At 41.9% G+C, this 24531-nt stretch overlaps 1 protein-coding gene across 1 annotated transcript in view; it reads left to right on the top strand.

The window, feature by feature from the left end:
- NRG2 (neuregulin 2) overlaps nucleotides 1-24531 on the top strand; it is a 94594-nt gene that overhangs the window by 51059 nt on the left and 19004 nt on the right. Inside the window, exons 5-6 of the mRNA XM_085307750.1 lie at nucleotides 6511-6631; nucleotides 18633-18691. Coding sequence (XP_085163876.1) covers nucleotides 6511-6631; nucleotides 18633-18691 — 180 coding nt within the window. The remainder of the gene's footprint in view (nucleotides 1-6510; nucleotides 6632-18632; nucleotides 18692-24531) is intronic.

Below are 24531 nucleotides of genomic sequence, written 5' to 3' on the forward strand. Positions count from 1 at the left end.
GCCTTTCTGACTCTGTTGTTTGACCCTGGCATGATGTTTCACTTCTTGGGCTTCAACTGTCCTGCCTGCAAAGTATGCATGCTGGCAGTGGCCCTGCTAAAGGTTTTTTACATTGTTAACCAAGTCCTCTCGTTGAAGTATCATGTTGTAGCTTTTACAATTGATTATGAATATTCAAGAAAATAAAATGTTGCAGTGCTATTAGGTGTTTTCTGGAAGCCTGGTGGTAGTGAAAAGGCTAGGAAGTGTAACTTTTTACAGCTGGAGAGATCAGCCTGGAGACGAGACTGAAAGCTTTATGTAGGAATATGCAATAGCTACACATCCTACAGAAACAAGCAGTCCCCTTGGTGCTCAGAAACCTTTAAACTGGCTTCTTTATGAGACACCCAAACAGTGAAGATGGAAGATGTGTATTGTTTTGATCAATGATATGTTGCTCTGAGCTGAGTATCCTGCAGTCTGGCATTTCTATTGCAGCTATTGATCCCCTTAAGAACTGGGAAGGTAATTCCAGCAGGATCTATATCAATAAAACAGAGGGGTGAATACTAGGACATTCCCAAATGAGTAAACATGCTGGATCAGAATGTTAACTCTGGAGTCACCATCACTGCCAGATGAGCCCCAGTCTGGACAGGCTTTTATGATTTTAGGTAAAGTACTTTCAGTTTCTCAAATAGCTGATGATGAGCATCCAGGCTCCATTCAGGTCTATTAAGAGAAGAGAGTGCCATGCCAGATATACAAAAATGTCCCACAGAGACAATGATTAGGATTAGCAAGCCCTCAGTATATTAATCAGTGTAAATCATGGATTTAGTGTGAATTGCTCTAGGATTACAACTAAGGAAAAGCTTGGCCAGACCTCTTTTCATACATGTTCTGACAAGGGGTAGGATGAACTAGGTTGAGGGGAACCTCAGCAATTCTGTGTTTTATCAGTAAGTAAATGAGGTATATACAGAGTAGGCAATTTGTATACACTCTCTGAGCTGCTGAGTTCATTTGTCTAACTGAATGTCTAAATATTGAGAGAGTAAAGTGTTTGTACTCTATGAACCCACCAGTCAACATTATTTAAAGGAAAAAAAGGAGCAGTAAAAAGCAGGTCTAAACCATCACTGTCTCCCTGCTTTACTCGACAGTAGCTGTAGTTCATGAAAAATAAAGTATCATTTATGGTCCAAGCTTCATTAATTAACTCTTCGGAGACTGAAGGGGATTTTACTATTGCTGTTACTCACTCAGTCAATAAGGACAATGTTTAATACACACATGAATTAATCTTATAAATCGCACATCATTTAAGCTTTGCAGACAGCTCACCAGTCTGTTCATAAGAAGCTGGTACCTTGGCAGGCTCAGACTCACTGCTACTCTGCAAAAGAAAAAAATCTGTGTTCAGCAGGGGTCAAAACTCAAAATGGACCTTAGGAATGATTATTAATATAATAGAGAGCAAAATAGAGTGATATAAAGACCCTGGTGCATCCCTGGCCTGTACCTTGAGATCTGCCCACAGTTCTGTCTCACCATCTCCAAAAGGAAATAGTAAACCCAGATGGCCCAAAAAAGGATTGCAGCAGTGATCAGGCTCTATATGATAAAAATTAACAAACAGATCAGTATTCTCCAGCCTGGACAGAGATGGCAGACTGTGGCTGTAATGCCACAATGAGAAAAAAAAATAGACAAAATGACTGAGGAATAATCCTCTTTCTGATGCAGAACCTAGGAAAGGATAGGTCAAAAAAAAAAAAAAAAAAAAAAAAAAGAGAGAGAGAGAGAAGAAGAAGAAGAAGCAAAAGGAGACATGCCTACACGCTGTCTGTATAACATTGAAACTTTGTCGCAGATATTATGGATTTTAGAAGATTGCATTCATTCAAACAGCACCTAGATACATCCATGGAAGAGCAATCCATCAAAGACTATTAAATATAAAGCCACTCTGGCTGACTTAGGCAGTCTCTGAGTTGCTCCTCCTAGATGGTATAAGAAAATTATCATTGTATGCTCACCCTGATCTTATACCCTTCTTTAGACATTCGATATTGGCCACTCTCAGAGGCAAGACAAGCTTTGATTTGACCAGTTCAGCTTGACTTTTGTTCTTTAATGGCCTATATTTCATGACATCCTTTTCTCAAACGGGGTTTGGGCTGACTGCCTCTTTTTCTCAGCTTTTGCTACRTCTTTGATACTAACAAATTGGCTGTAGGTATATTGATTCAGTTTTAAAATACATTGTGCTTCTTCAGGAGAAAAGACACTGTCCTTGCAGAAAACAGGATTTAAAAGATAACTACGTTAACAACATATTCCTAGGAGAACTGATCAGCCATGCATTTTTCTGTCAGAAATAGATCTGCTGACAGCTCTGTTTTCAGAAGTACACAACATTCACATCCCAAGTCTCATTCAAGTCAGGTTTTCTTATTTGATTAAATGAAATATTTTAATCAGATGATTAAAAGGGTTCCTGGGAGACTATTCAGGGCTCCTCAGTAATGAAACCTGGAGAGAGTCCAGTGTAAGGCTATGGAAATGATTAGAGGACTGGGGCACCTGCCCTATGAGGAAAGGCTGTGAGAGCTGGGCCTGTTTAGCCTGGAGAAGAAAAGCTGGAGGGGGGATCTTATAAATATATAGAAATATCTTAAGAGAGGATATCAAGAGGATGAGGCCAAATTCTTTTCAGTAGTGCCAAGTGACAGGACAAGAAGCAATGGGCACAAACTGAAACACAGGAAGTTCCACCTGACTGTACGAAAGAACTTCTTTACTRTATGAATGACAGAGCACTGGAACAGGTTGCTCAGAGAGGTTGTGGAGCCTCCTTCCCTGGAGATACTGAAAAACCTGCCTGGATGCAACCCTGTCTAACATGCTCCAGGTGACCCTGCTTGAGCAGGGAGGTTGGACTAGATGATCTCCAGAGCTCCCTTCCAACCTCAGTCATTCTGTGATTGTGTGATTCTGTGAGAATCCCACGGAATCTCTGGCTCATCAATACTGTAATCCAGTCTGGTATCACATCATTGCACAGCAGTGCAATCCATCTTTTCTGGCAAAAAGGGTACATTTTTATCTGAGGTGTTTTCTATTGGAAGGTTCCTGGCTCTGTCTGCATTCCTCCCTCACTGTCCTTCACCCTCTTCCCTTCCTGTCTGGAAGACCCACTCAACAGTACATTCTCTTCCTGTAGGATTTATGATTTATTTTCCAGAGAGAGAATTTTCCAGATGGATGCCACAGATCATTGCTTTCTAGCAATTGATAAATTACCTGTTTGAAGGGGGGGATGGCTTTCTGCAGGCTGTGCTTCTGCTTTTTCTGTGTACCTTTCTTTTTGCACTGGTACTTTGGTTCCTAAAGTGCCAGTGCTTCTTGATCAGAATGGACTCTTAGAGCGTTAACAGAGATCCATCCATTGTACAGTTTTAATGCACTTTAATAAAGACCAGCAAGCAACCCAGACCAAACGCCACCCCATGGGTGACTTTCTGCAGCTTCCAAACTGTGTGCCAGCCAAGCGGTACTCCGGGACTGCTCAAAGGGGCCATTGTTGATTTCCTATTGTACCTGCTCCCTTGCCATTTTTATACTTCCTTGGCAGACCATTCAGTACTCTGCTGCTGCTTCTGCCTTCACAAACTGGCCCAGAGGAGCCCAAAGGGAGCTCCAGAACAAAGCAGGTAGCTTGTACTAGCCTGGCAGCCTCCATGACCTGCATCCTATGTTTCCCATAAAAGTACATGCTGAAAACCAAGCAAAGCCTGGCTCTGACTGTGTTCTGGGATAGAAATGCATGCTGCCAAACTGGATTTTATTTTCATGCTCAGTTTTTAAATGTCAGTTGGCATTAAGTCTTGGTTTATATGGCTGGATCAAGCAATAATAAAGGTGAATACATGCAAAGAAACTCCAAGTGCTACCACACACCTAAAGCCCCTCTGTCCTGAACCAGTCCCTCTCCCCTGGCCTTAAGAGTAATGTGCCTCTATACTGCAGAGGTATAAATAGTACAAACTGGTTACCAATTGATGATGATGATTTTGGCTTCTACTTCCCATTAACCTTAATTGGAAGGAGGAACTGAATTTCCCTGCAGAAATTTGGGAGTTTTCGTATTGAAACATTGAGCTTTTTTTTTCACAAGGATCTCTTTTGGTGGTGCAATCAAATCATCTTACTSTCCTAAAAGACAGGGTTCACTGTAGTAGGTGTGCGCTGCTCTGCACATACTGCTCTCAGATACCTGGTGTTATATGACCTATGAGGACAGCTGCCATTTTTCATCACAGTATCATCTGCATTTCAGTCTCTGCTGAAGACTTTACTCTGTTGAGCGCATATCCTYGGCTTTGTCACGGACAGAGGGCGGTATTGTCTTTCTTATGGGATTGGATAATGCATTAGATGAAGCAAAATAAAAAGTAGACTTAATTCTATCTTGAACTGCATGCCAGTATCAGTATAGGTTACTGCTGCTGTGCACAGGATGAACRAATTGGAGAGGTTCTGGAGTCTCCTTCTCTGGAGATATTCAAGGCCCGCCTGGATGCAACCCTGTCTAACATGCTCTTGGTCATCCTGCTGAGCAGGGGGGTTGGACTACATGATCTCCAGAGGTGTCTTCCAACCTTACTGATTCTATGATTCTATGAAATTGCTTATTCAGGGAGAGAGGGATTTCATGCAGTCAGAGATACTCTTAAAGCAAGAGAGTCAGAACAATCTTTTGGTTGTTCATATGTCATGCATCACCTTAACATGAGGGGCTTCATAGGGTGCTGGGATGTGCCTGTTGTTGGGAACCCTCCTTTGCCTATGGTTGCCATGACTTACCTGGCAGGGCTTGGGCTAGGAGATGGAGTATGAGAATGGAAAATTTGGCTCTTGTGGTGAGACTGCAGTCTAACACAGCACAGCTGGTACTCACCACAGCTTCTGAGCCTGCTGCAGCAGCAAGATGGGCACAGGGCCTACCTGAGGTGTGGGAAGCAGCCCAGCTCTCTCCAAAGCAGGCTCTGACACACCTCATTTCCTCCCTTGTGGTTCTGATTGTGTCCTGCCTAGTTCTGGCTCAGCTTTTTCCTTTGACTCCTGTTCAAGATGGTCTCTGTTTTATTCCTAGTGTTCTAACCAGTAGGGAAGATGGTTGTCCCATGCGGAGCCCTTCATCCTACCCTGTGATAGGTCTATTACTGCATGGCAGATGTTCAACAGTCAGTCTGAAGTCACTAACCTTTCACTGAGCTTTGTTCATTTTTTTGAAAATATGCTAGAGGAGGTCCCCTCCTTAGAAACTGCTAGCACAGCATAAAAGATGCCGGAAAATATGTGGTAGTCACATATCTGGAGATGTAACTATGTCARGACATAAACAAGATTGGTAGATCAGGAAGGGGGAATATCTTCAATGAGATCAAGTATTCAGCTGGAAAAAGCAGATGCTTTTGAGCACCCAGCTCTTCTTTTGTTGATGTGAAGCTGGATTTGCGATCCTGAAAGCTGGTCTGTTTTTGTAAGCTCTATCAGTTACTCTAACCAAAGATGTTTCCCTTCCTAGAAGCCTTTGTCTTGCATATGGAAACCCTTTGTTTTCGGCTGTAGGTTTGACCGAGTCACTCAGAGACAAGTATTACAGTGAAACTGTGCAGAAGGCTGACAGTTTAATTTCCACTTTATGTACCTAGAAAGCTTTTCTTCTGAAAGAAATTTAAATTTGAAAAAGCATCTGAATCCTAGGAAGTGTCAATCATATTGGCTGCCTTCCTCTTAGCATAGACCAGAGCTGACTGTATTCAAATGCTGAGTTCCTCTTTCATCTTTTCAGGTAGCCCCATTAGAGCATGACAGAAAAATACTCAGAAATAGGGTAGGGAGAGACGATGCTGTTCCTGGTTGTGCTGGACCTGTTCTTGGGACAAATTGAGGGCATTTGCTTCTGAAAAACTTTCCTCTCAGAGCCATGGAGCATCTTCCTAACATTGAAATGTCCCCTTCAATGTTGCTGGATCTTGATCCAATATCATGATGCAAATCAAGTCTTAGCAGCATGCCATAGTAATTCTGTGACTCTGCAACACACCTTCTAGGCTTTCTAACTCCTGCCTGCCTATCAATGAAAATTTCAAAAATGTGTAAGGGGAGGACAAGGTGAGCTGGGAAAGGGGTACTTTTCCATACATAAATGCCAAAGCAATTATTTTGTCCTGACATGCTGATTACTTGGAGGAGGGTGTGCTCTGAACTCCTCACTTGCTTACCTACCTTTATTGGGCACAAAGAGGTCTAGTCTCAGGTCCTGGAGAGTTGAATGCTGGTCTRAAGGCACAGATTAAGGTTTGCTGCTTGAGGGCTTTTACTTTGGCAAATGAACTACCTCAAAGTCATCTAAGAAACCAGAATTGCCCAACAGAGGAAGTAACAATGTATCCTTTTTGTGTATATGTGTGTGTATGTTTTTTGTTTTCTTTTTGTCTTTCTTTTTTCCTGCAGTAACTACGACTCTCTCCTCCTGGTCTGGGCATGCTAGAAAATGCAACGAAACAGCCAAGTCCTATTGTGTCAATGGTGGGGTATGCTACTACATCGAAGGGATTAATCAGCTGTCTTGCAAGTAAGTGAGTGTAGCTCTTGCTGTCAACATGCAAATTACCTGGTTGGGTGAGAGGAGATCTCTGTGCAATTGCAGGAGGAGGCTGGCTCTGAAATTCTAGCATTTGCAGTTAGAGCTATGCAGGTTTAGAGAAGGAATCCAGAGGGTCGGGGTGGGGGAAGAAGGATTCATAGGTTCTTTTTTGTGTGAATGTCACAGTTCACTTTTCCTGACCTTTTTTCTGAGAACATGTTTGTCCTTGCTGTTTCCTCTCTCTCTCTTTCCTTTCTCCTCTGCAGCATCAGAGGAGATCGTGAACCTGCATTTTCCTCTTGTTCTCCCCAAGCTGGTTCAAAGCTACCTGTTTCCAGCCGACATGTCTCCTCTCAGAGCAGAGGGGTTTTCTGTGGTGCACATCCACCTTCCTCCTCTATAAGCTTAAGGGGTTCCTTGCTGAGGCCTGCCTTTTACCTCTTCTTTCTCCACTTCGTGGGCCCTGGACTGGATTTAGCAGTTGTTCATTACTCCAGGCTTTCCTCAGTGGCAGGCAATGGGTTGTTTAAGGCCCCTTTCAAATGCCTGCAAGAGCCTGCCAAAAAAGAGGATGGATACATATTAAGACATCCTTAAAACACAGTTTATTGGAGAGTTTAAAGTGGGGCTGCACAGTCTGGGCAATGTGGACAAGGATGTGAGGGCCTTTCACCTTTGGTTCAAACCTGTCACAACTAAAAAGCCCATTAGCCTCTCATGGCTCACCCTCAACACTTGATGTGGGATGTGAATGAAAAGCAAATTTTGATTGCTAGTGCTGGAGACATATGTACGTAGGCCAACACACCTGTTCCTATCCCTGAGCTTGTGCAGGGTGAGCTACTGCAGCCATATGAGGTGCTGCTCTGAGCTGTGGAAGTGCCTGTTTGGACCCAGCCACTGAAGCCATGTGAGGCAGCACCCAGCCAGGCTAATGAGCTCAGGAGTTTCACTGAATGAATGCAGTCCACACCTGAGGTCACCTGGGGATCCAGGCATCACTGTGTCCGTATTATAGAAGCCCAGAGTTGAGTGATTGCTTCCTGCCTGGCCCGAACACCTCTCTGTGGAGAGGTACTGCAAAAGGCATATACTGCTGTAGATATCAACCAATCCCACTACCACTGTGTGGTGTGATGTTCAGTAGGCAGTTCAGCTTCTCAGGCCTTGTAGGATGTATCTGAACTGAACCACTACCTCTCCTGGCAGGGCTGTGGGCTGGGTTAAGCTTAGCACCTTTCTTCCAGTACTTTGTTTGCGCTTTGCACTCCTTTATTTTGGCAGAAAGCAATAGCAAACTCCAACAACTCTCCTAAATAACTGCTTCCCTGATAGCTCTACCCATCTATAAAAGGGCCAAATGGAAATGCATTCTGGTGAGCTCCTAAACTCTTACTTTCTAGTGCAGGATCTAGTGTCTTAGAAAAGGACATGGGATGAACAGCGTCTCCCAGTTGTCCCTGGCTTGCCTCTTCAGCCATAGGAAGTATAGGGTAGGACAGAAATCAGATTCTATGGTCCTCTATATTTCCCATGTATGAAAAGTAAGAGAAGCCCAGAATACTAGAGACTTGTGTTTTAGAATAGTTTTGTTTGTCTTTGACTTCTGAGTGGCTCTGTAGGTTTATCTTGCTGTATCCTTCCAGTGTTGGCTATAGGGATATACAGAAGCTCTGTCTGATCAATCACACAGCCACTATTCTAGGGTAACTGCAACTGCATGAAGCCCTAGTAGTTCCAGTCCTTCCATGCTGGGGAGGACTGAGCCTTAGATCTAATCCATATGTCCTTTGAGCTTGCAGGAGTGTGTGGATCAAAGTATGGATCTAGATGCCATGGCCTATCTTTAAGCAAAGTGCTGAACCCAAAGCACTGATTTAAAAGCTATTTCTTTGGGGAAAAATTTGAATTCTGATCAAGACTTTACAAATCAGAATGATTTCTAAGCAAGAATTACCTGAATTCTTGCCATACACAGGTGTGATGGTTAGGCACCATTATTCCTAATGAAGGATGTACATGGTAGCATATCAAGTATCTTCAGAAGATGAACTGATCTAGCTAGATCAGTTCCTAGCCCTGTTAGGAAAAGTCTACCTTCAAACCAGACTGTTATGATAACTGATGAACAGAGGGGCAGCTCAAAGATGAATTCCTTCAAGATTTTATATGCCAAGCAAAACAGATATAAGTACTTCATATCATTATGAGCCTTTTCTCAGAAGAGACCCCTCCTTCTTTTAAATATCATTAAAGTCATAATTCTTTACTTGCAGATGGTAAAATGATTTCTCTTTCTAATGAGTCCCAACATACCAGCTGTTAAAAACAAGGTGTGTATGAAAAAACAAAGATGTGTATGAAGGACAGTAAAGTACTACCCAAAGTAAGGTACTTTGAAGGTCTGCACTGTCACTATTTGTCTGACTGAAAAGACAGTTCTGTGTTAACAGGAACCAAGGTGGACACAAGTTCCTTCCACATAGTACAATCATTTCTGCTCCTGTTGCTTGAGGAGATACTTGGATGTTCAATCTCTCTGGATGTTTTTTATTATTAAATTATAGACTGGAAATAAGAAATGCTGGATTTTAAACTGGCGTATTTTAGAGTTTCTGGTCTCCAAAAGGCAGTAGTTAATTATTGAGGAAAGTGGAAGGATTTGAGCTGATCATATGAACATCACACTTCCCATAAAATGACTTTCCCAATAAAAGAGAAGATTTGTGGTGAGAGCTGATGGTGGATAAACTGTCTGCAGATTTGTCTCTCTGCAAAAYAGCAAGGTGCTGAAATGTTTCATGACTTCACCAATACAGGAAATCTGTTGCTGCAGTTTGTGAAAGAGGCAATGATACAGATTCAGAGGAGCGCTTAGGGGAGGAGATAACAATGAAGAGTTTGACTTGTATTTCTCAACCCCATAACATGGGAGTCAGCCTTGTCTCACCAGCAACCCCTGCTTTTGAGACATTGGTCATGAAGGACATTGGTAGGCCCTTCTGCGCACAGACTCTTTAAATGCTTTGGAATCAGAGACTGAGAAAGAGCCACAAGAAAATCTTGAGCCAGGAACGACATATCGATCCACACATTTTTCCCACTTTGCTATTCCTGATTAGAGTCAGCCCTCGCCTATTTCCACTGCTTCCCACCTTGCAATCTTGCTTCTCAGCATACAAAGGAGATTCTAACACTCCTGGCACAGTGTGATGCTATCAGCCTTTTCAGTATCCTTTTGAGAACTGTTTATCAGAAAAATAAAAAGTTTTAGAGCATTCTTCTTGTTCACTACCTGCTGTCATCCTGTAATCATCTTCCAGGACTGGATTTCATTGTTTGCAGCTGTCCATAAGCATAGGAGATTCTTTCTGTACATGTTATCCCTGGCACTCTGGAGTAACAAAGACAGCTGGATTATCAGATGATTTATTTCCCTGAAGTGGTTCGTACTTGATTTGTTACAGATATTTTCTAAATTGGCAGCTGGCCTTTTATTATTATACTCCAGCAATTCATTCCTTCTGGTCTTTCAAATTCTGAAGAATAAACAACAGCTCAGCTTTTGCCTGTATGCCACTGTATCCATCCCTGTTCAATACAGTTCATCTAGACTATGGACAATGCAGTTTCATCACCAGGGAAGAGCTCGAAATAGATTTGGAACTGTTCCAGAAGGCATGTCCTGTTTTGGAGTGTGCTTGCATAATTTAGTCTTTAATCTGAAGTAAATTCTATACATGCTAGTTGCAAATGAAACTTGGATATGATGCAATCTCTCCTGTCATCCTCACTCTGCAAACAGACTATGTGGAATTTTGATGGGAGAAGTGTGGTCTGCATCAGATGTACTGAACGTTTTCAGCACAAACCCAGAAAACTATTGAACCACACACATACAGAATTGACTCAACAATATTAGTAAATTAGAGAGACCGAAGCTCTTGTTCACAGGAAAAATTTCTCAACCTTTCTCCAGACTATTTTACTCAGAGAGGCCTTACAAATCAGACCATTTTTTCACCATAATGGTAGGGAAGCTGTGAGTTTGGATAAAGCAAATTTCAGAGTTTGCAGAAGGAACACACACAACACACAAAAYCAAGATGCAAGGCCTTTGAACTGGGCTGGGATGTAGAAGAGATATGACTTTGTTGTGTCCAGCTGAGTCTAATCCTTGGGAAAGTTAATAGCATCTGATCTCTGTGTAGGCCTATCCTTGATCCTGGATCCTGTTGAGTTCTTGGCGCTACTTAGAGAAGTTTTAGGGCTGCTYTAAGCTGTTATTGCCTGATGTCAGGCCCCATAGGGTTGTGCTAACATGTGTGTCACAGCAGTAATGCTCTTTTTCCCAGTTAGGTGTTGGCAAGCATCATCTATGGTTGGGATCTTCTTAGCCAAACATAGAAACAAAGCCAAGTGTCATTGTTGCAGTCCTTCTCTGCCAACTTTCTCTGCCAACAACTCTTAAAGAGCTTTATAGAGCAACTGCCCCAGCATTTAGGGTAGGTGATGCTTAGAAGATGTGCAGGTACTAAGAGGTAAACAGATTCTCTGGATTTTGTCTCTCAGCATTGTGTTACACTAGGGAATGAGGTCAGAAGTCTGGAAGATTTCAGACAAAATGAGAAAAACAAGGAAAGATTAATAAACAACCAAAAAACACTTTTAAATTATTCAATATTTGCAAATCATATTTTTTTTTTAAAAAAAGTGTTAATTTCCTAGAAGCCCACTTGCTTTTGTTCCCCATGTGTATTGTTTCCCTCAGATTTCTGCAGAAAAGGGGAAAGAGCATTCTGAGGAGTTAGTCACATTTCCAGCTTCCCTATGCTTTCCCAGACTACCTTTTGAAGGGGTGAACATCAGGCTGATCCATTAGCCATGGTCCTCCCTGCAGCACAGCTTACTCATGCCTATGGCTCAACTACCCTAAGGTGTTAGAATTTGCGCCATTCTCACTGACTTTACTGGTGCAGTCAGGAGAAGGTGTACATTGCACAGCGACAAATATGTCACTTTGGCATGCATATATTAGTAGTTTTGTTAAGGGGAGTTGCAACTTCTCTGAACATTAAAACGCTCTTTGAAGTGAGTAACGAGGGCTGCAGCAGCTAGTTCTAGGTACCTGAATTCATGATCAAAAATATTTACAGTGGGATTTCTCTTTCTTAATATGTAGCTACCTGAAAATTAGGGGTCTAGTCTGAGTGAAGTGTTTAGACTCAACCTGACATCAGTAGAGAAGGACTGATGTTTCTAAATGACAATTTAGCTCATCTTTCTTAGTATGAGATGAAACACTTTCTGGAGGTCTCTCAGCTGCCTTTGTCTGGACATCTTAAATTTTCATATGGCCGAAATTCAGGCAGAGGAATTCTGTCCAAAAAAGCAATAGTATGAGACTTCTGAATAGCAGCAGTAGCACTGCAAAATATTCAATCAAGATTTGATCCCCATGATACTCAGAATGTGAAACTAAGTTGAACATGGGACTGTCTCTGGCATTTTGCCAGCACTCCAAAATTGAGTTCTGCTATGAGAAATTTAACATTTGACCCTCAAATACACCCAACATACTTGAGCCCATTTACCTTTTCTAGACACTTCAAGGAATCATACCACCAAATACCCACTCCCTTAGGCCATCCAATAAAACAGTATGCAACTCTTCATCTTTTTCTTTCCCTAGCTTGAAATTCTCATGGAGTATACGATACAGCCCTGAACACAGCAGCCTATTTACAAGGATCTTCTATGCTTGTTGTGTCCCATGGTATACACTCATGGAAGGCAAGGGAACTGACCCTTTCAGGAGATATCTGTAACCATGAGCTGCTAGTGGTATTCAGACGATGCTGAGAAACTGTGGGCTAAAGAGCTACTTTTGAACTAGAGGTGAAAATCTCCACATCCTATTCCATATCTTCTGAACCAGCCAGGGCTAGTTCATTGGGTTTTGTATGTCTATTATCTTGGATGATGAGCTCAGCTACCTTTTGGGTTCAAGTGGCCCTTCTATACATCCTGTTAAATGCATCTTATTTAATGTGCATATCAGTATTGCAGACCATTGAGAATTGTATGAATGTGAAAGGTGATCCTGCAGCAGTTAAGCTCAGTTGGAGCTGTGCTATTGTCTTCACAGAGCCTAGAAGCTGTGTACAGTTTGGACTCCACTGTGTAGCAAATGTTCCTTGAATAGCTGCCCTGAATAAGGCCTCCGTATTTATTCAAGTTGCTCTCTTTTCTTGCCATCAGCAGTTTTGTGGAGTCCAAACTGTAGTGGCTCTCCAGTGCCTGATCATCTGGGACTGGCCAGGGGACAATGACAGAACAGTCTTCTTTTTCAATTCTTCACACAAATAAGCAACATGCCTGAAACATTTCTTCATTTGCTTCTTGCAGTGCATTGTGTCTTTCTGCTACAGACTCTTACCCTGCTATATTGAGGCACCTGCTCTTTTACATTCTTCTTTAGCATTATGAGAGCTATTAAATTTGGCATAGTTTTATTGAGATCTGGGGGAGCAAAGGAAATGTGACAGTCATTGCAAAATTTACATCAACAGCTGTTCAGAAAGATTTTTCCTTCCGGCAAGAATATACTAATAATACTATTAATGCATAGTAACAAAGAATAATTAATAATTATTATTACCCTTCCTTAATTCAGGACAAGAAGTCAAAATTTCCCTATTTTTACATAGAAAATATGTAAAACATATTTTCTGCAAACAACATAGAAATAGACCATTCAAATCATTTTAGATTGTAATTTTTACAATGCTTTATTTGGCTGATCATTTTTTTTTTTTTTTTTTNTTTTTTTTTACCATGTGAATATTTAACTGCAGTTCATCCTGAGCCAAAGAGCAGAACTTAATGGACATTTTTGAAATGCGGAGAGAAAAAAAGGCTCAAGGAATTGGTCAAAAGTGAAGAAATCAAACCTTTTCCAACAATAATAATTTGACAGAAAAATCTGACTGACCAGTTTGATCAATGACATTTGCAAGTAGCAAATTTTCATGTGTGGCAAGTGAAAAATTATCTTTTTTTTTTTTTTTTTTTTTTTTTTTTTTTCACACAGCTGGTTAGGCACAGAGGGATAGAGTCAGACAAGGGCAGGTTTAGGTATCCTTCYCACAATCTAGGGAATGGACAAGGTGCAATTTTCAAAAGCTTGGTGCAGCCTACTGCTTCCTTACTTAGGACTGTCCATGCAGACACAATTTTGCCCGCTTCCCTTACCCTTTGAGGAGAACCATGTTTGGCCTCCATGAGGCCAGCAAGTGGACGTGGGAATCCATAGATGATATTTGTGGGAACAGTCCACCTTCTGTGCAGATCCTACAAGAGCTTTCAAAGGAGTGACTCTGGTTGGGACAGTCAGTTAAAGCCATTTGAGCTAGGTTCAGATATTCAGTAAAATGGACATCATGATAAAAGATCACCTCCTGACTCATGATAGCCTTAGTGAGCCTTAACTGTCAGATATGTCCCTCTGGCCACATGCCTGGCCACTGGAAACGTCCTGCCCACAAGCCCTTACCATAGGTTGCAGATTCTGCATCCAGAAGGACTGCTTTCCATCTGCGCCTCCTGTCCAAAATGAGGGACTTGTGTGTCAAGCACATAATGTGTTTTCTAGAAGTCACACCTGGAGACATAGCAATAACAAATGATCTTCACCTTCACTAGCCTAAGACTGCAAGAGAGCTAAAAAAATAAGCCATGAGCACTGCATGCTTTCAAATAGCATGTTGCTATTGCTGCCAGCAACTTTGTTTCCTAGGAATCAGAGCCTAAAGGAACCAGAATGGCATACATGGCTTCTCAGTGGACTCACAAACCAGGCCTTCTGCATGTGAGTGCTTAAGAAGCAGGGTGTCTTGTCAGTTTGTGTGCTTGCTTGGGAGGTCACAGAAGGTGCTCATGTTCTTTGCTGTCGCTTTTCCCAATACTAATTCACTAGTAAGTAAAGATGAAAAGCCTGAGCTGTCCTAAATACAAGAAAGACTGTTATCTGCTGCCTTCAGTCTAGAAAGCTCTTCTCCCTTCACATGCTAGGCTGACGGTAGAGATCTGAGCTATATGGCTCGGATCTGGGCTATATGGTAGCTGTCAATAGCATCAAAGCTTCTTTGACACTTTTCTGTTTTTCATTTCTGAACAATTTATTTTTTTGACTTTTGTTTCTCTTCACCACCTCACAGTTTTCAGGCTTTCCTTAATGGAATGCAGCTGCAGTAATATTCAAGTTCCAGCCTTGACCCACATCCTATGGATGTGTACCTGAGACAGATTTAGCTCATTTCAGACATTCTTAGGTGGGTAGGACATTTTCTTCATGCAGCAGGACCCTTGAGGTCCTTTAGTATGGTCACAAAATACATGTGAACTGAAATCTCAGACCCCAGACAAAGGGGCAACACATTGTGAGCTGAACTGGATGCCCTTGAAGATGCTATTAGTAAGTTCATAAGTAGGCATGACGCTATTGATGGTCATTGATGAACTTCAAAGTAGATTGGAAAGACACCTTTTGCTTTGGGTGTTTAGTTCAAATTGTTCAAATTTCAGTTCAGTCTTCTAATTTTTTTTCAAAGTCATGCTTTCCCAGGGCTGTCCCAGTTGCCTCAAGTTCTTCTTTTTGATTGTCAAAAGGGGCATTTTTCTTCATTCCATTTCCCAGCTCCAGCTTCCTCTGCTTCGTATTAGGGATGGTTTGCATGCCATATGTCTGATGGTAACCCTTTTGCTGGGGTTTCCTTGGTGGATACCTGGGGACCCTGGCATTGAAATGACATTACTGGTATGTGTCTCTGAATTCCCCAGAATGAATATTCAAGAGTTAGAAAAGAGGAGTGAAATTTTCAAAGCTATTTGCATGACCAGGGTGTCAAATTTTCAGTTTCAAAAGTAACTTGGACCCTGAGGAACCTAAGTGTAAGACTAGAAAGTGCAATGAAGCATTATGCAGAGCCATGCTTTCAAGCTCTCTCTCAGCAGGTTGTGGTGTGAAAATAACCCAGCACATTCCCACATGGGGGTCAGTGTAGATCCCAGAAAACTGATGTTTTTTAGCACAAAAAGCAAGGTTGGTTGTGTGCTGTGATGGTTTTTGTGCATCAGCTTCTTTGCTCAATGCAGACCTACCAAAACCTCAGTGAAAACCAGCAGGAAATTAAGTGCTAAAACCATTTCAGTCATGCGAGCCCTTCAAAACTTTCTTCTGTGAAAGGGACAGCAGGTGTAATGCCCCCTGGATATGAGGCACCCTGCCTTGGAGAGCTGGAAAATATCCTCCTTAAGGAAAAGATAGATATGAACAAAGATGGGGTTGAAGCTGTAGAGGGAATGAAGTAGAGAGTATAGCAGATAGGATGGAGAGATCATGCAGCCTTTTATTGACTACCTCTACTGCATCTGGGATTGTGCTGGATTCGAAGGTACATCTGTAGCCCAGATCAGTGTGTGTTCCAGCCATAATGAGCTGGGAAGATTTCTGCTCTGTTTTCTACCTCTTCTCCCCAAAGCAACTCACCAGCTGCTAGAAACCTTGCCAGTGGTCCCTTAAGCAAGTAGAGAGAAGCAGGAATTCAGCTCTCTTCTTGACTTTTTATACTGCCATGGAAGTGGCGTATCCATAACATGCCATCTAAACATAAATCTGACAAGAGCAACAAGTGCTGCCATAGCCCTTAAGCAGCAGGACAGAATTAATCTACCAACATGATTTTGAACTACATAGCTATGATCATATTAAACATTGCAGAGTTCAAAACCATCACTTTCTCCTTATCTTACTGTATGTCTGTAGACTGAGAGCAGGCGTTAACATACACTTTGGGAGACAGGAATGTGTCAGATTTGCACTAAGAATGCAGCCACTGCAAATAAAAATGCATGTGCAGGAGATGTTAAAGTGCACAGAATTCATGCAGTCTGCCTAAAAGAAAGCATGACTGTTGACTGGTAGGAGCCACGTTGTTCTTGGTGGGATTGCACGGATATAAGGGAAGTTATCCCAGAAGGTAGCTGCTCCATTGTCCAATTCCTTAACCTCAGCATGCTGTTCATGTTGTGAGCATAGCACGAGTGCTGCCTACACAAGGTTGGTAGTGAATACGTAGGAATTGGACATGCCCCGCTTCACCCAGCTGTATGCACAAGTTGGGGTTAATTGTCTGACACTGTACCAAGGCTGCTCCAGCTGTTTCTTATCTTTCAGTATGGGTCAGCAGGACCTAAGCCATTGATCTCAAGCTCAGGCCTCTGGTCCATGTCCTTTTTGGTGAAGTATCTTTCCATCTCTACTTTATTTACCAGCCGGGACCTACCAAACACTGTGGGGTCAGGCTGACCTCAGCCTAGATGAGAAACTGGGACAGAATCATCTTGTGGGTGGCAGCTAAGAGCAAGAAAGATCTGAGGTAYATGAAATACAGAGCTTGCAGTCAAGCTGTCAACTTCCTTGCCCTAGGAAGTTGGAAAACAGATGTTAAAACTCTGGCTAATATGATAAAACTCTATTAAACTCAAGGAGAGAGAGAGAAGTCTGTTGTGAGATATGCAGTTGGAGGAAAGGCAGGTAGAGTCAGGACTTGAAGAAAGATAGGAATAAATTCCAGGAATTATCCAGGGAAACCAGGAGAAAGGATGGAAAGGGAGGGATAGACATCAGCATTTTGAGGAGAAGGATTTCACCATTCACAGTGGAAAGACCAACTCTAACTTTTTGAAGTTCATCTGCATCTGCAATGAATCGGAATACAGAACATGCAGATGAAGTCATGCACTCCTCCTGGACCGATGTTACACCAGTGAGTGCAAGTCTGGGGGATTCAGCAGCTTCCCTGTGTACTTTTGCCCATGTCCCTGAGCTCCATGAGTCAGGCACAGTTTGAGAGCTGTCTGTAGAGCTAACTCATGAGCTGCACATACTTTGTGGGCCTGATCACCAAGGCACAATCCCTATCACAACAGCCTCACACTCATGGATAATCAGTACCTGATGAGCTGGCACGTCCCAACTGCAAAATAACTGCAGGTGGGATAGGCTGTGAGAGCCTAGCAGCTGTGTAGCATGGGGGACTTGTTTCAGTTCAGCTTTCTTCTCTATCCTTTTCTCTCTGTTAACACAGAGACTCTTCTGTGTTAGCAGTGATTCTGTCACCTGCTTCTCTCTAACAGCAATACAGCAATTTTCCCTGGAACCTCCTGTGTGTCATTCTAGGTATAATAACTTTAAGAAGCTTGCTATACACAACTGCTCACTGTCACCTCAGCAGCTGCTCACCACCCTGTGGTGCTTCTTGCCAGTCTTTCTAGATAGCGACTCCAAGGAGAGTCTCTGAAAGTAGTATCCAGCCCATCTCGATCTTTCTGTCAGCTGGTGCTTCTAGCAGGTGAGAAGGAAGGAGGTAGGCAGAGGAGGAAAAGAGGGGTTTTGCTGGCTGCTTGAAGACCCAGGCAAAAAATAAAGCTAGAATAACATTACAGGTGCCTGGTTAAAATGAAGCACAGAGCAAATATACGTATGAAGCCTTTAACTTTATTTTTTCCATTCATCACAATGCACTTTTAATTTCTGACCTTAGCCTCAAGAATGGTGCCAGACTTGTTCTGTGATTTCTCCCCTTTTCCCCCTCCAGATGTCCAAATGGATTCTTCGGACAGAGATGTTTGGAGAAACTGCCTTTGCGATTGTACATGCCAGATCCTAAGCAAAGTATGTTTGAAGACAAAAAATGCACCACACTACTTAAAATCTCCTGGGCACAGCGTTGGATGTAGAGTGGTCTAGTCAGGGATGACTGTTGGTGTCAGCTTTGGGCTAGGGCTTAGGGATGCAGGTAAGGGCGCAGGCTGAAAGCAGATGGATAGGTGTCATGGAAGGGATCAGAAGGGGCCTCAGTTCAGTCTGTTTGGATGTCATTTTGCTATCTTGTTTCTCTCTTTCTGGTTTTCTTTCTTCCGGTAGGTGTCCGATCGAATTCACAGGAGACCGGTGTCAGCATTTCGCAATGGTCAGCTTCTCCAGTATGTCTCTTTCTACTTCCCTCTTTCCCTGGTTGTTGTTGCTCTGTGTGATGTCCTTAAAGCAGGTTCTTCTGTTTTCTAAGAGCCCTGTTCCTGTCTTGTGCACTTCCAGCTCTGCTTGGCCTTAAGAAGAGCTGTGGCAGTTGCCAAGAGGAGAATTAGGGCTCTTGTTATCACCCCATCTGTTGGAATGGGTTCTGATTTTATTTACAATTGAACATGATGTTTCTTGCTCTTTTCATGCAAAATACAAGCAAGGCACAAGTTTGAGCACTGGGCTATGCAAGAACAGCTTCTATAAAAAGCTGTGTCTGCTAGCTTTACTGTCTCAAGATGGAAAATGTTGTGCAATGCAAGAGGTTTGCAGTTTTCCTCTGACTCTTGCACAGGGGATGAGTGAGTGTCTCTGTACCAACTGGGAAATCATAGGTAGGGTTGTGCTGAAATTTCCTCTGAGGTGTGTGTTCCTATTTCCAGAAGCTAAGCCAAACTGTGCAGGTGACGTTTTAGGAGGCTAGCTTAGAGTCAAATTCTAGAACACTCCTGGAGGTCTGGACAGGGCATATGGTGCATGTGCGGAGCCCCAGAGATCCTTCTGGAGGCTGCCACTGTTTCAGGGCCTCTCTCCTCCTCTCTCCCTTCAGGATACAGGCAAAATCTCCTAGTTGGACATCTCAGATTGTATTTCTTCCAGACACAGAAGTGTTCCTATCTCTCCTGGGGAAGTAGGACAGCCATCAATATATAGTTGCACCTATAGTGACCAATTCCTTAACCTCTTATTCAGTGAATCTACATACTACCAGAGCCTCTCCATTTAGTGCTTTATAGTGTCTGGTTCCAAGTTCCCAGAGGCTTTAGGTCTTCAGAGATGCCCTGCTTGTAGGAAACACTTCCTTCAAGGGAGAATTTTTGCCAGGTCTATATTCAGACACGGTCCCAGCATTAGGGGGATCCTTGTGCAGATAAGGACTGACCTGAAACAAGGCACAACGCTCTGCCCATAATTACAGCAGGGGAGATCAGCCACAGTGATCATCCTGTGTGTCACCCTGCTTCTATGATGGTCACTTGAACCACCAAAAATGTTGCATAAAGGGCCTTTAATTACTGTGAACCCAAAGAGAAAGCCACTTTGCTGCCATAAGATCTCTGTGGATGCCAGTACCTCCTCTCCTGCTTCTCTTTAGATCTTGCAGTACCTCATCCAGAACTGGAAATAGCARGAGTCTTATTATCATGTGCTAATAGCTGGCAAGTGCTGTTGAATTCACTTCTGTAGAATATATAGACAAGACGCAAATGGGCTTTGTGAGTCCTTTGGAAAAGCTTAATGTTTTTACATTGACTTTCATTCCAAATTCTTGGAAACTTTGAAACACAAAAGTTTTGAAAGTCTTCCAAAGCTGAAATCTCAATTGATCTATTCTTTCAGACTAAAACTTCGAATTGAGCTCCTTTCTAAAATGACAAAACAAAATGTTAGGTTTTGATCTCTTAACCTGATATAAAGGTTTTCCTTTCTATTCTGTACCCCATGGTGTCATGGGCACCTGCTACACACAGCTGTGGAAGGCTCACCATACACTGCACCTCTCAGTTGAACCTGATTTGCAGTGCATCTTGTGAGGTGGTGTCCAAAAGGCTCAAACATTATCACTACCATGCTGCAAAACCAAAAGAAGGGTGAAAATGAGGTATTTTTGTCACAAAAGTATTTGTCAGAACATTAATGGCAAGAGTAAATAGCATGTGTTTTTTCTCCAGCCTGTAGAATTCAGCTGTCTATGGGAATGAGGTTTGTTTAAATTATATTCATATGTTAGAGGAACAATGTCAGCTTTCAAACAAACATATGCATGTCTTTTTACCTCAGTTACTGCTTTTAGCCACAGGATTGTAAAGTAATACAGCTTAACAATCCGGGTTACCTGTCTGGACTTGGATAAAAATCATTTAAGATGATTCATATCTGTTTATGGCTATTTTCACTTTCAAGTCACAGCTGGGTAACATTTGTAACAGCAACATTGCATAAAAATATGTGCTGGGCTTCCCTTTCTTCCAAACAGGAAAAGTATTTCCCTTAAGTCTAGATTATATCTTTAATTGATAATTAGAAGTTGCTGCTGTCTCAACAATCTCTATCGTCTCTTCACCCCATATGGGTTCTGACTGGTCAAAAGCTGAAAGAGATTAAATCAATTTCAGTTATTTCCACAGGAAATAAAATAGCTCTGTCCTGATTCATGTTTCAAGAACATTGTCAGTGCTTATATAATGAATAATGGCAGCTACCCTGGTGTTGTATTAAATGCAATTTGGGTAGTTAAGATTTTCAGGCCTAGATTGTCACATCTTGGTTGTGGGACATAAATGTTAAATAGCACAATATTACTGTCAGCAGGTATATCCAGAGGCTGAAGGTGAGTCTCTTCAAAGTGAACTAAATTTAAGATGCTGTTCTGAAAGATTAGGGCAGATATTTTGCTGAATATTGGCCAGAGGCAGAGATAGTTGCATTTTTCCCAACATCATGCCAGACATTGTATGTCTTCTAGAAGCAACTTCATATCTCACTGGTCTAAATCTTACTCTGTGTCTGCTCAGATCTTGCGCAGGTAAAACTCTGGGGGTTCAGGGTCTCACTGTCTATTTGGCAGGTAGTGCTGTAAGTTTGTTGTTCTCTGATTGCCAGAAATGCCTGCTAGATTATTATGATTATGAGGAGAAAAGACAGATGTACTTAGATTGTTTTTGTCACATGGGAAGTTTCTCTATGTTGCTGTTACAATAATATAACTGATGGCTACTGTCAGATATGCTAAGCATATACCCTATTGTTTGAAAAAGAAGAAATGTGAAAGAGGGTTTTTATTATTATTATTATTATTCTCCTGGCTGTGCTCATACTGTTGCCATTTTCTCACATATTGGTACAGAGGAACTCACTGGGAATTGTATTGGGCTAGCTTGGAGACTACTCAGTCTGTCCCATCTCAGCCCTTATTTGGGTGACTAGAGTTTCACTTTGGCAGGAGTTTGCATGAGCAGAATTCAAGCAAGAATCTCAGTGGTTCATTCCTATGTGCATATAAGGAGTTCACATTTTACTTTGCTTATATTATAATGCATATATAATGGGAAATGTGTTGAGATACTGGAGTAAAAATGTGAAGCATGCTAAAACAGCTACTTATTTGAGGAAATGGATGCACAGTATAAACAGACAATGTTGCTTTGGCCTGGCAAGGCACAACTTCTGAGCAGAGCTGGTACCTGACTGTGTCAGCTCTTTAAGCCTACTTTAATGGTAAGCCTGCATTAATTTAAGCCACTGTGATGGTCTATTTCCCAGCAAGACTAATATCATAAGGGATGTCTAAGCCAACACATTGTATTTTGCACTGCAGTGGCTAAGTGTGCATACACGTTTGGTTACCATCAATCATCTGACAGACAGTAACCTGCTAAGCTCCAGCAACACAGTTATGGGCCTTTGAGGCATTGACCCGTGCTAATCACATATCCTGTAAAAATGGGCAGAGTCTTACAGAGGAACTTAAAGGATTTGTTCTGTTTATCATACGTCTATTTTACTAGAGTATGAGAGAAGGTTTTCCTACATTCAGAAAAAAAGAAAACAAACAGAGGAAGGAAAGATAGATCTCAAAGAAAAGAACTTCAGATTCACTGAGATTAAGAAAGTTGAAAGCAAAACATGTACTGTTGTTGTCTTAAACCTGGCTTGCATTGTGTCTGTAAGATCCTCTGACCTCATTGGGTCTCTGTACATTCTTCTTTCCACCCAGGAAGAACTGTCTGATGGATTAGGACTGGAAGATAATGTTGTCCAGGCTTTAAATAACTTGTGAGATAAAAGAATTTGTGCTACAGAGGCTGTAAAATGTAACTGAGAGACATTTAAGAAATATTTAAAGCAGTTTAAATTAAAACTGAAGGAGAATTAATGTCAGTGAACAAAATGGACTGTGATTGTCTGCAAATACTGTGTAAAACAGTGGACTACTTTGGTAGATGAGAATATAGGGAATTTTCTCCAAGTTGTGAACCATTTAGTCATCTTACTAAAATATTTTTCCCATCAAGCACTGCATATTTCTATATCTTGGCACAGATATAGTTAATATATTAGCAAAATGTATAAATGATGGTAATCATGGACATTGAATCATGGACAGAGAAGGTGGTATATACAGCCAATCATATGYTCTGCTAGTTTACAGGGCTTAAATCTTTTAACTGTGGGGAGTTGTAACCAGAGGACTGTGTGCTTATAGCTACAAAATATGGCCTTAAAGCAGGAATGCCCCCTGACCCAAGCCACTGTGCTTACCTGCCAACTATTAAGAATGCAGTCTGCAGGCAAAGAGTAACCAGCTAGACTGGCAGGCTGAGTTCAAACAGTGAAGTTGTCTTCTGACCTCTCCTTTCTCCCTGTTCCCCACTGGTAACACCAGCACTCTCAGATCCTCTGTTTTAGGTTTAAAAGTGACAGCATATTGGAAAAAATCCCACTCTGAAGAAAGAGATGCAATCTACTTTTAGACATCTCTGTGTTAGAGACCTGAGTCCAAACTCATGTCTTGGGCTCCCTTCATAGTCACTGCATAGGGACTGGCACTCTGACATAAGAATTCAGCTAATCTATCTCCAGTGTTGGCACTGGGATGAAATTTCTCACCCTCCAGAGGTGCTGAGAGCGATAAGCATGGACTCAAAGGCTTAGACATCAGATATATCTCCTAGAGCTTCTGAAGTCCTCATGGCCCCTCTGTGGAGGTATAAGCAAAGTCAGATCACAGGTGCCTTAGTGTCCCACTAATGGGAACAGAAGTTTGACATACTAAGCTATTGACCCACAGCCTGAATGAATACACAACACTGGTATCTAGGGACTCTTTTGCAACCCAGGTGGCTAAAATTTCCACTCTGAAATTAAAAGTTCTGACCTTTGAGACCATTTTTTTTTCTCAGGTATGATTGTCCAGCTTCTACAGACACCAAAGCAATGCGTGGAGCGAGTGGACATTCAGTACAAGGAGATTCTTCCTATGGCAGTAGTTGGATTTATATGGAAGCCTGATTTCCCTGCACAGGGAAATCCATAAAGATGGCTCTTTTTTTAAGTCCAATACAATCTTTAAGTATACTCTTCTTCAGCCTCAGTTTTAATTCTGAGGACCTGCCAGTAGCATAATGTTGCCTGTGGTACCAGCCCGTGATTCAATTTTTTTAAGCAACTAGAAACAAATATTTTTTTCATTTCTCTCTTGTCTATTTCTTTCAGAATGCAGCTTCCCTAAAACCCAATTTTAAATAATGTTTTAGAGTTCTCATCCTTGCTGTAGCCCTACTTAATAAAACTTTTTGTTCTGCTTAGATTTTCTGTTTTTCAGCTTTCTTGCTTTGCAGTCTCAAGTCCCAGAGCATCCCTTGGGATTGTGATCTTTTCTTTTGCCATAAGATCTTCATCTCTGCTTGCACTTGTGGGAGAAAAGAGAATTTTGCTGTGACAGTCAAGGCACAACACTAGTGAGGAAACCCAAACAAAAGGAGTGAAAATTAGATCTCATCTGATGTTAGTGAAGAAACTAACATGTTGATCATGTTACCCAAAAGACTTTTGAAGGTTGAATCTAGAGACTTTAGCACCAGTTTACCTCTCCAAGACACTTGACAGATTTTATTCCACTCAGGGACCTCTCATATATACTCCTAAAGCAAAACTGATTGCAAGCACCTCAGTTATTATTGTCATCCAGTTGTGACTCCGTCAGTTTAAAATGATGCACGTCTGACATGTTCTCTATCCTTAA

Source organism: Rhea americana, unplaced genomic scaffold (genome assembly GCF_003343005.1).
Source record: "Rhea americana isolate MKP2758 unplaced genomic scaffold, rheAme1 scaffold_262, whole genome shotgun sequence".
NCBI lineage: Eukaryota > Metazoa > Chordata > Aves > Rheiformes > Rheidae > Rhea > Rhea americana.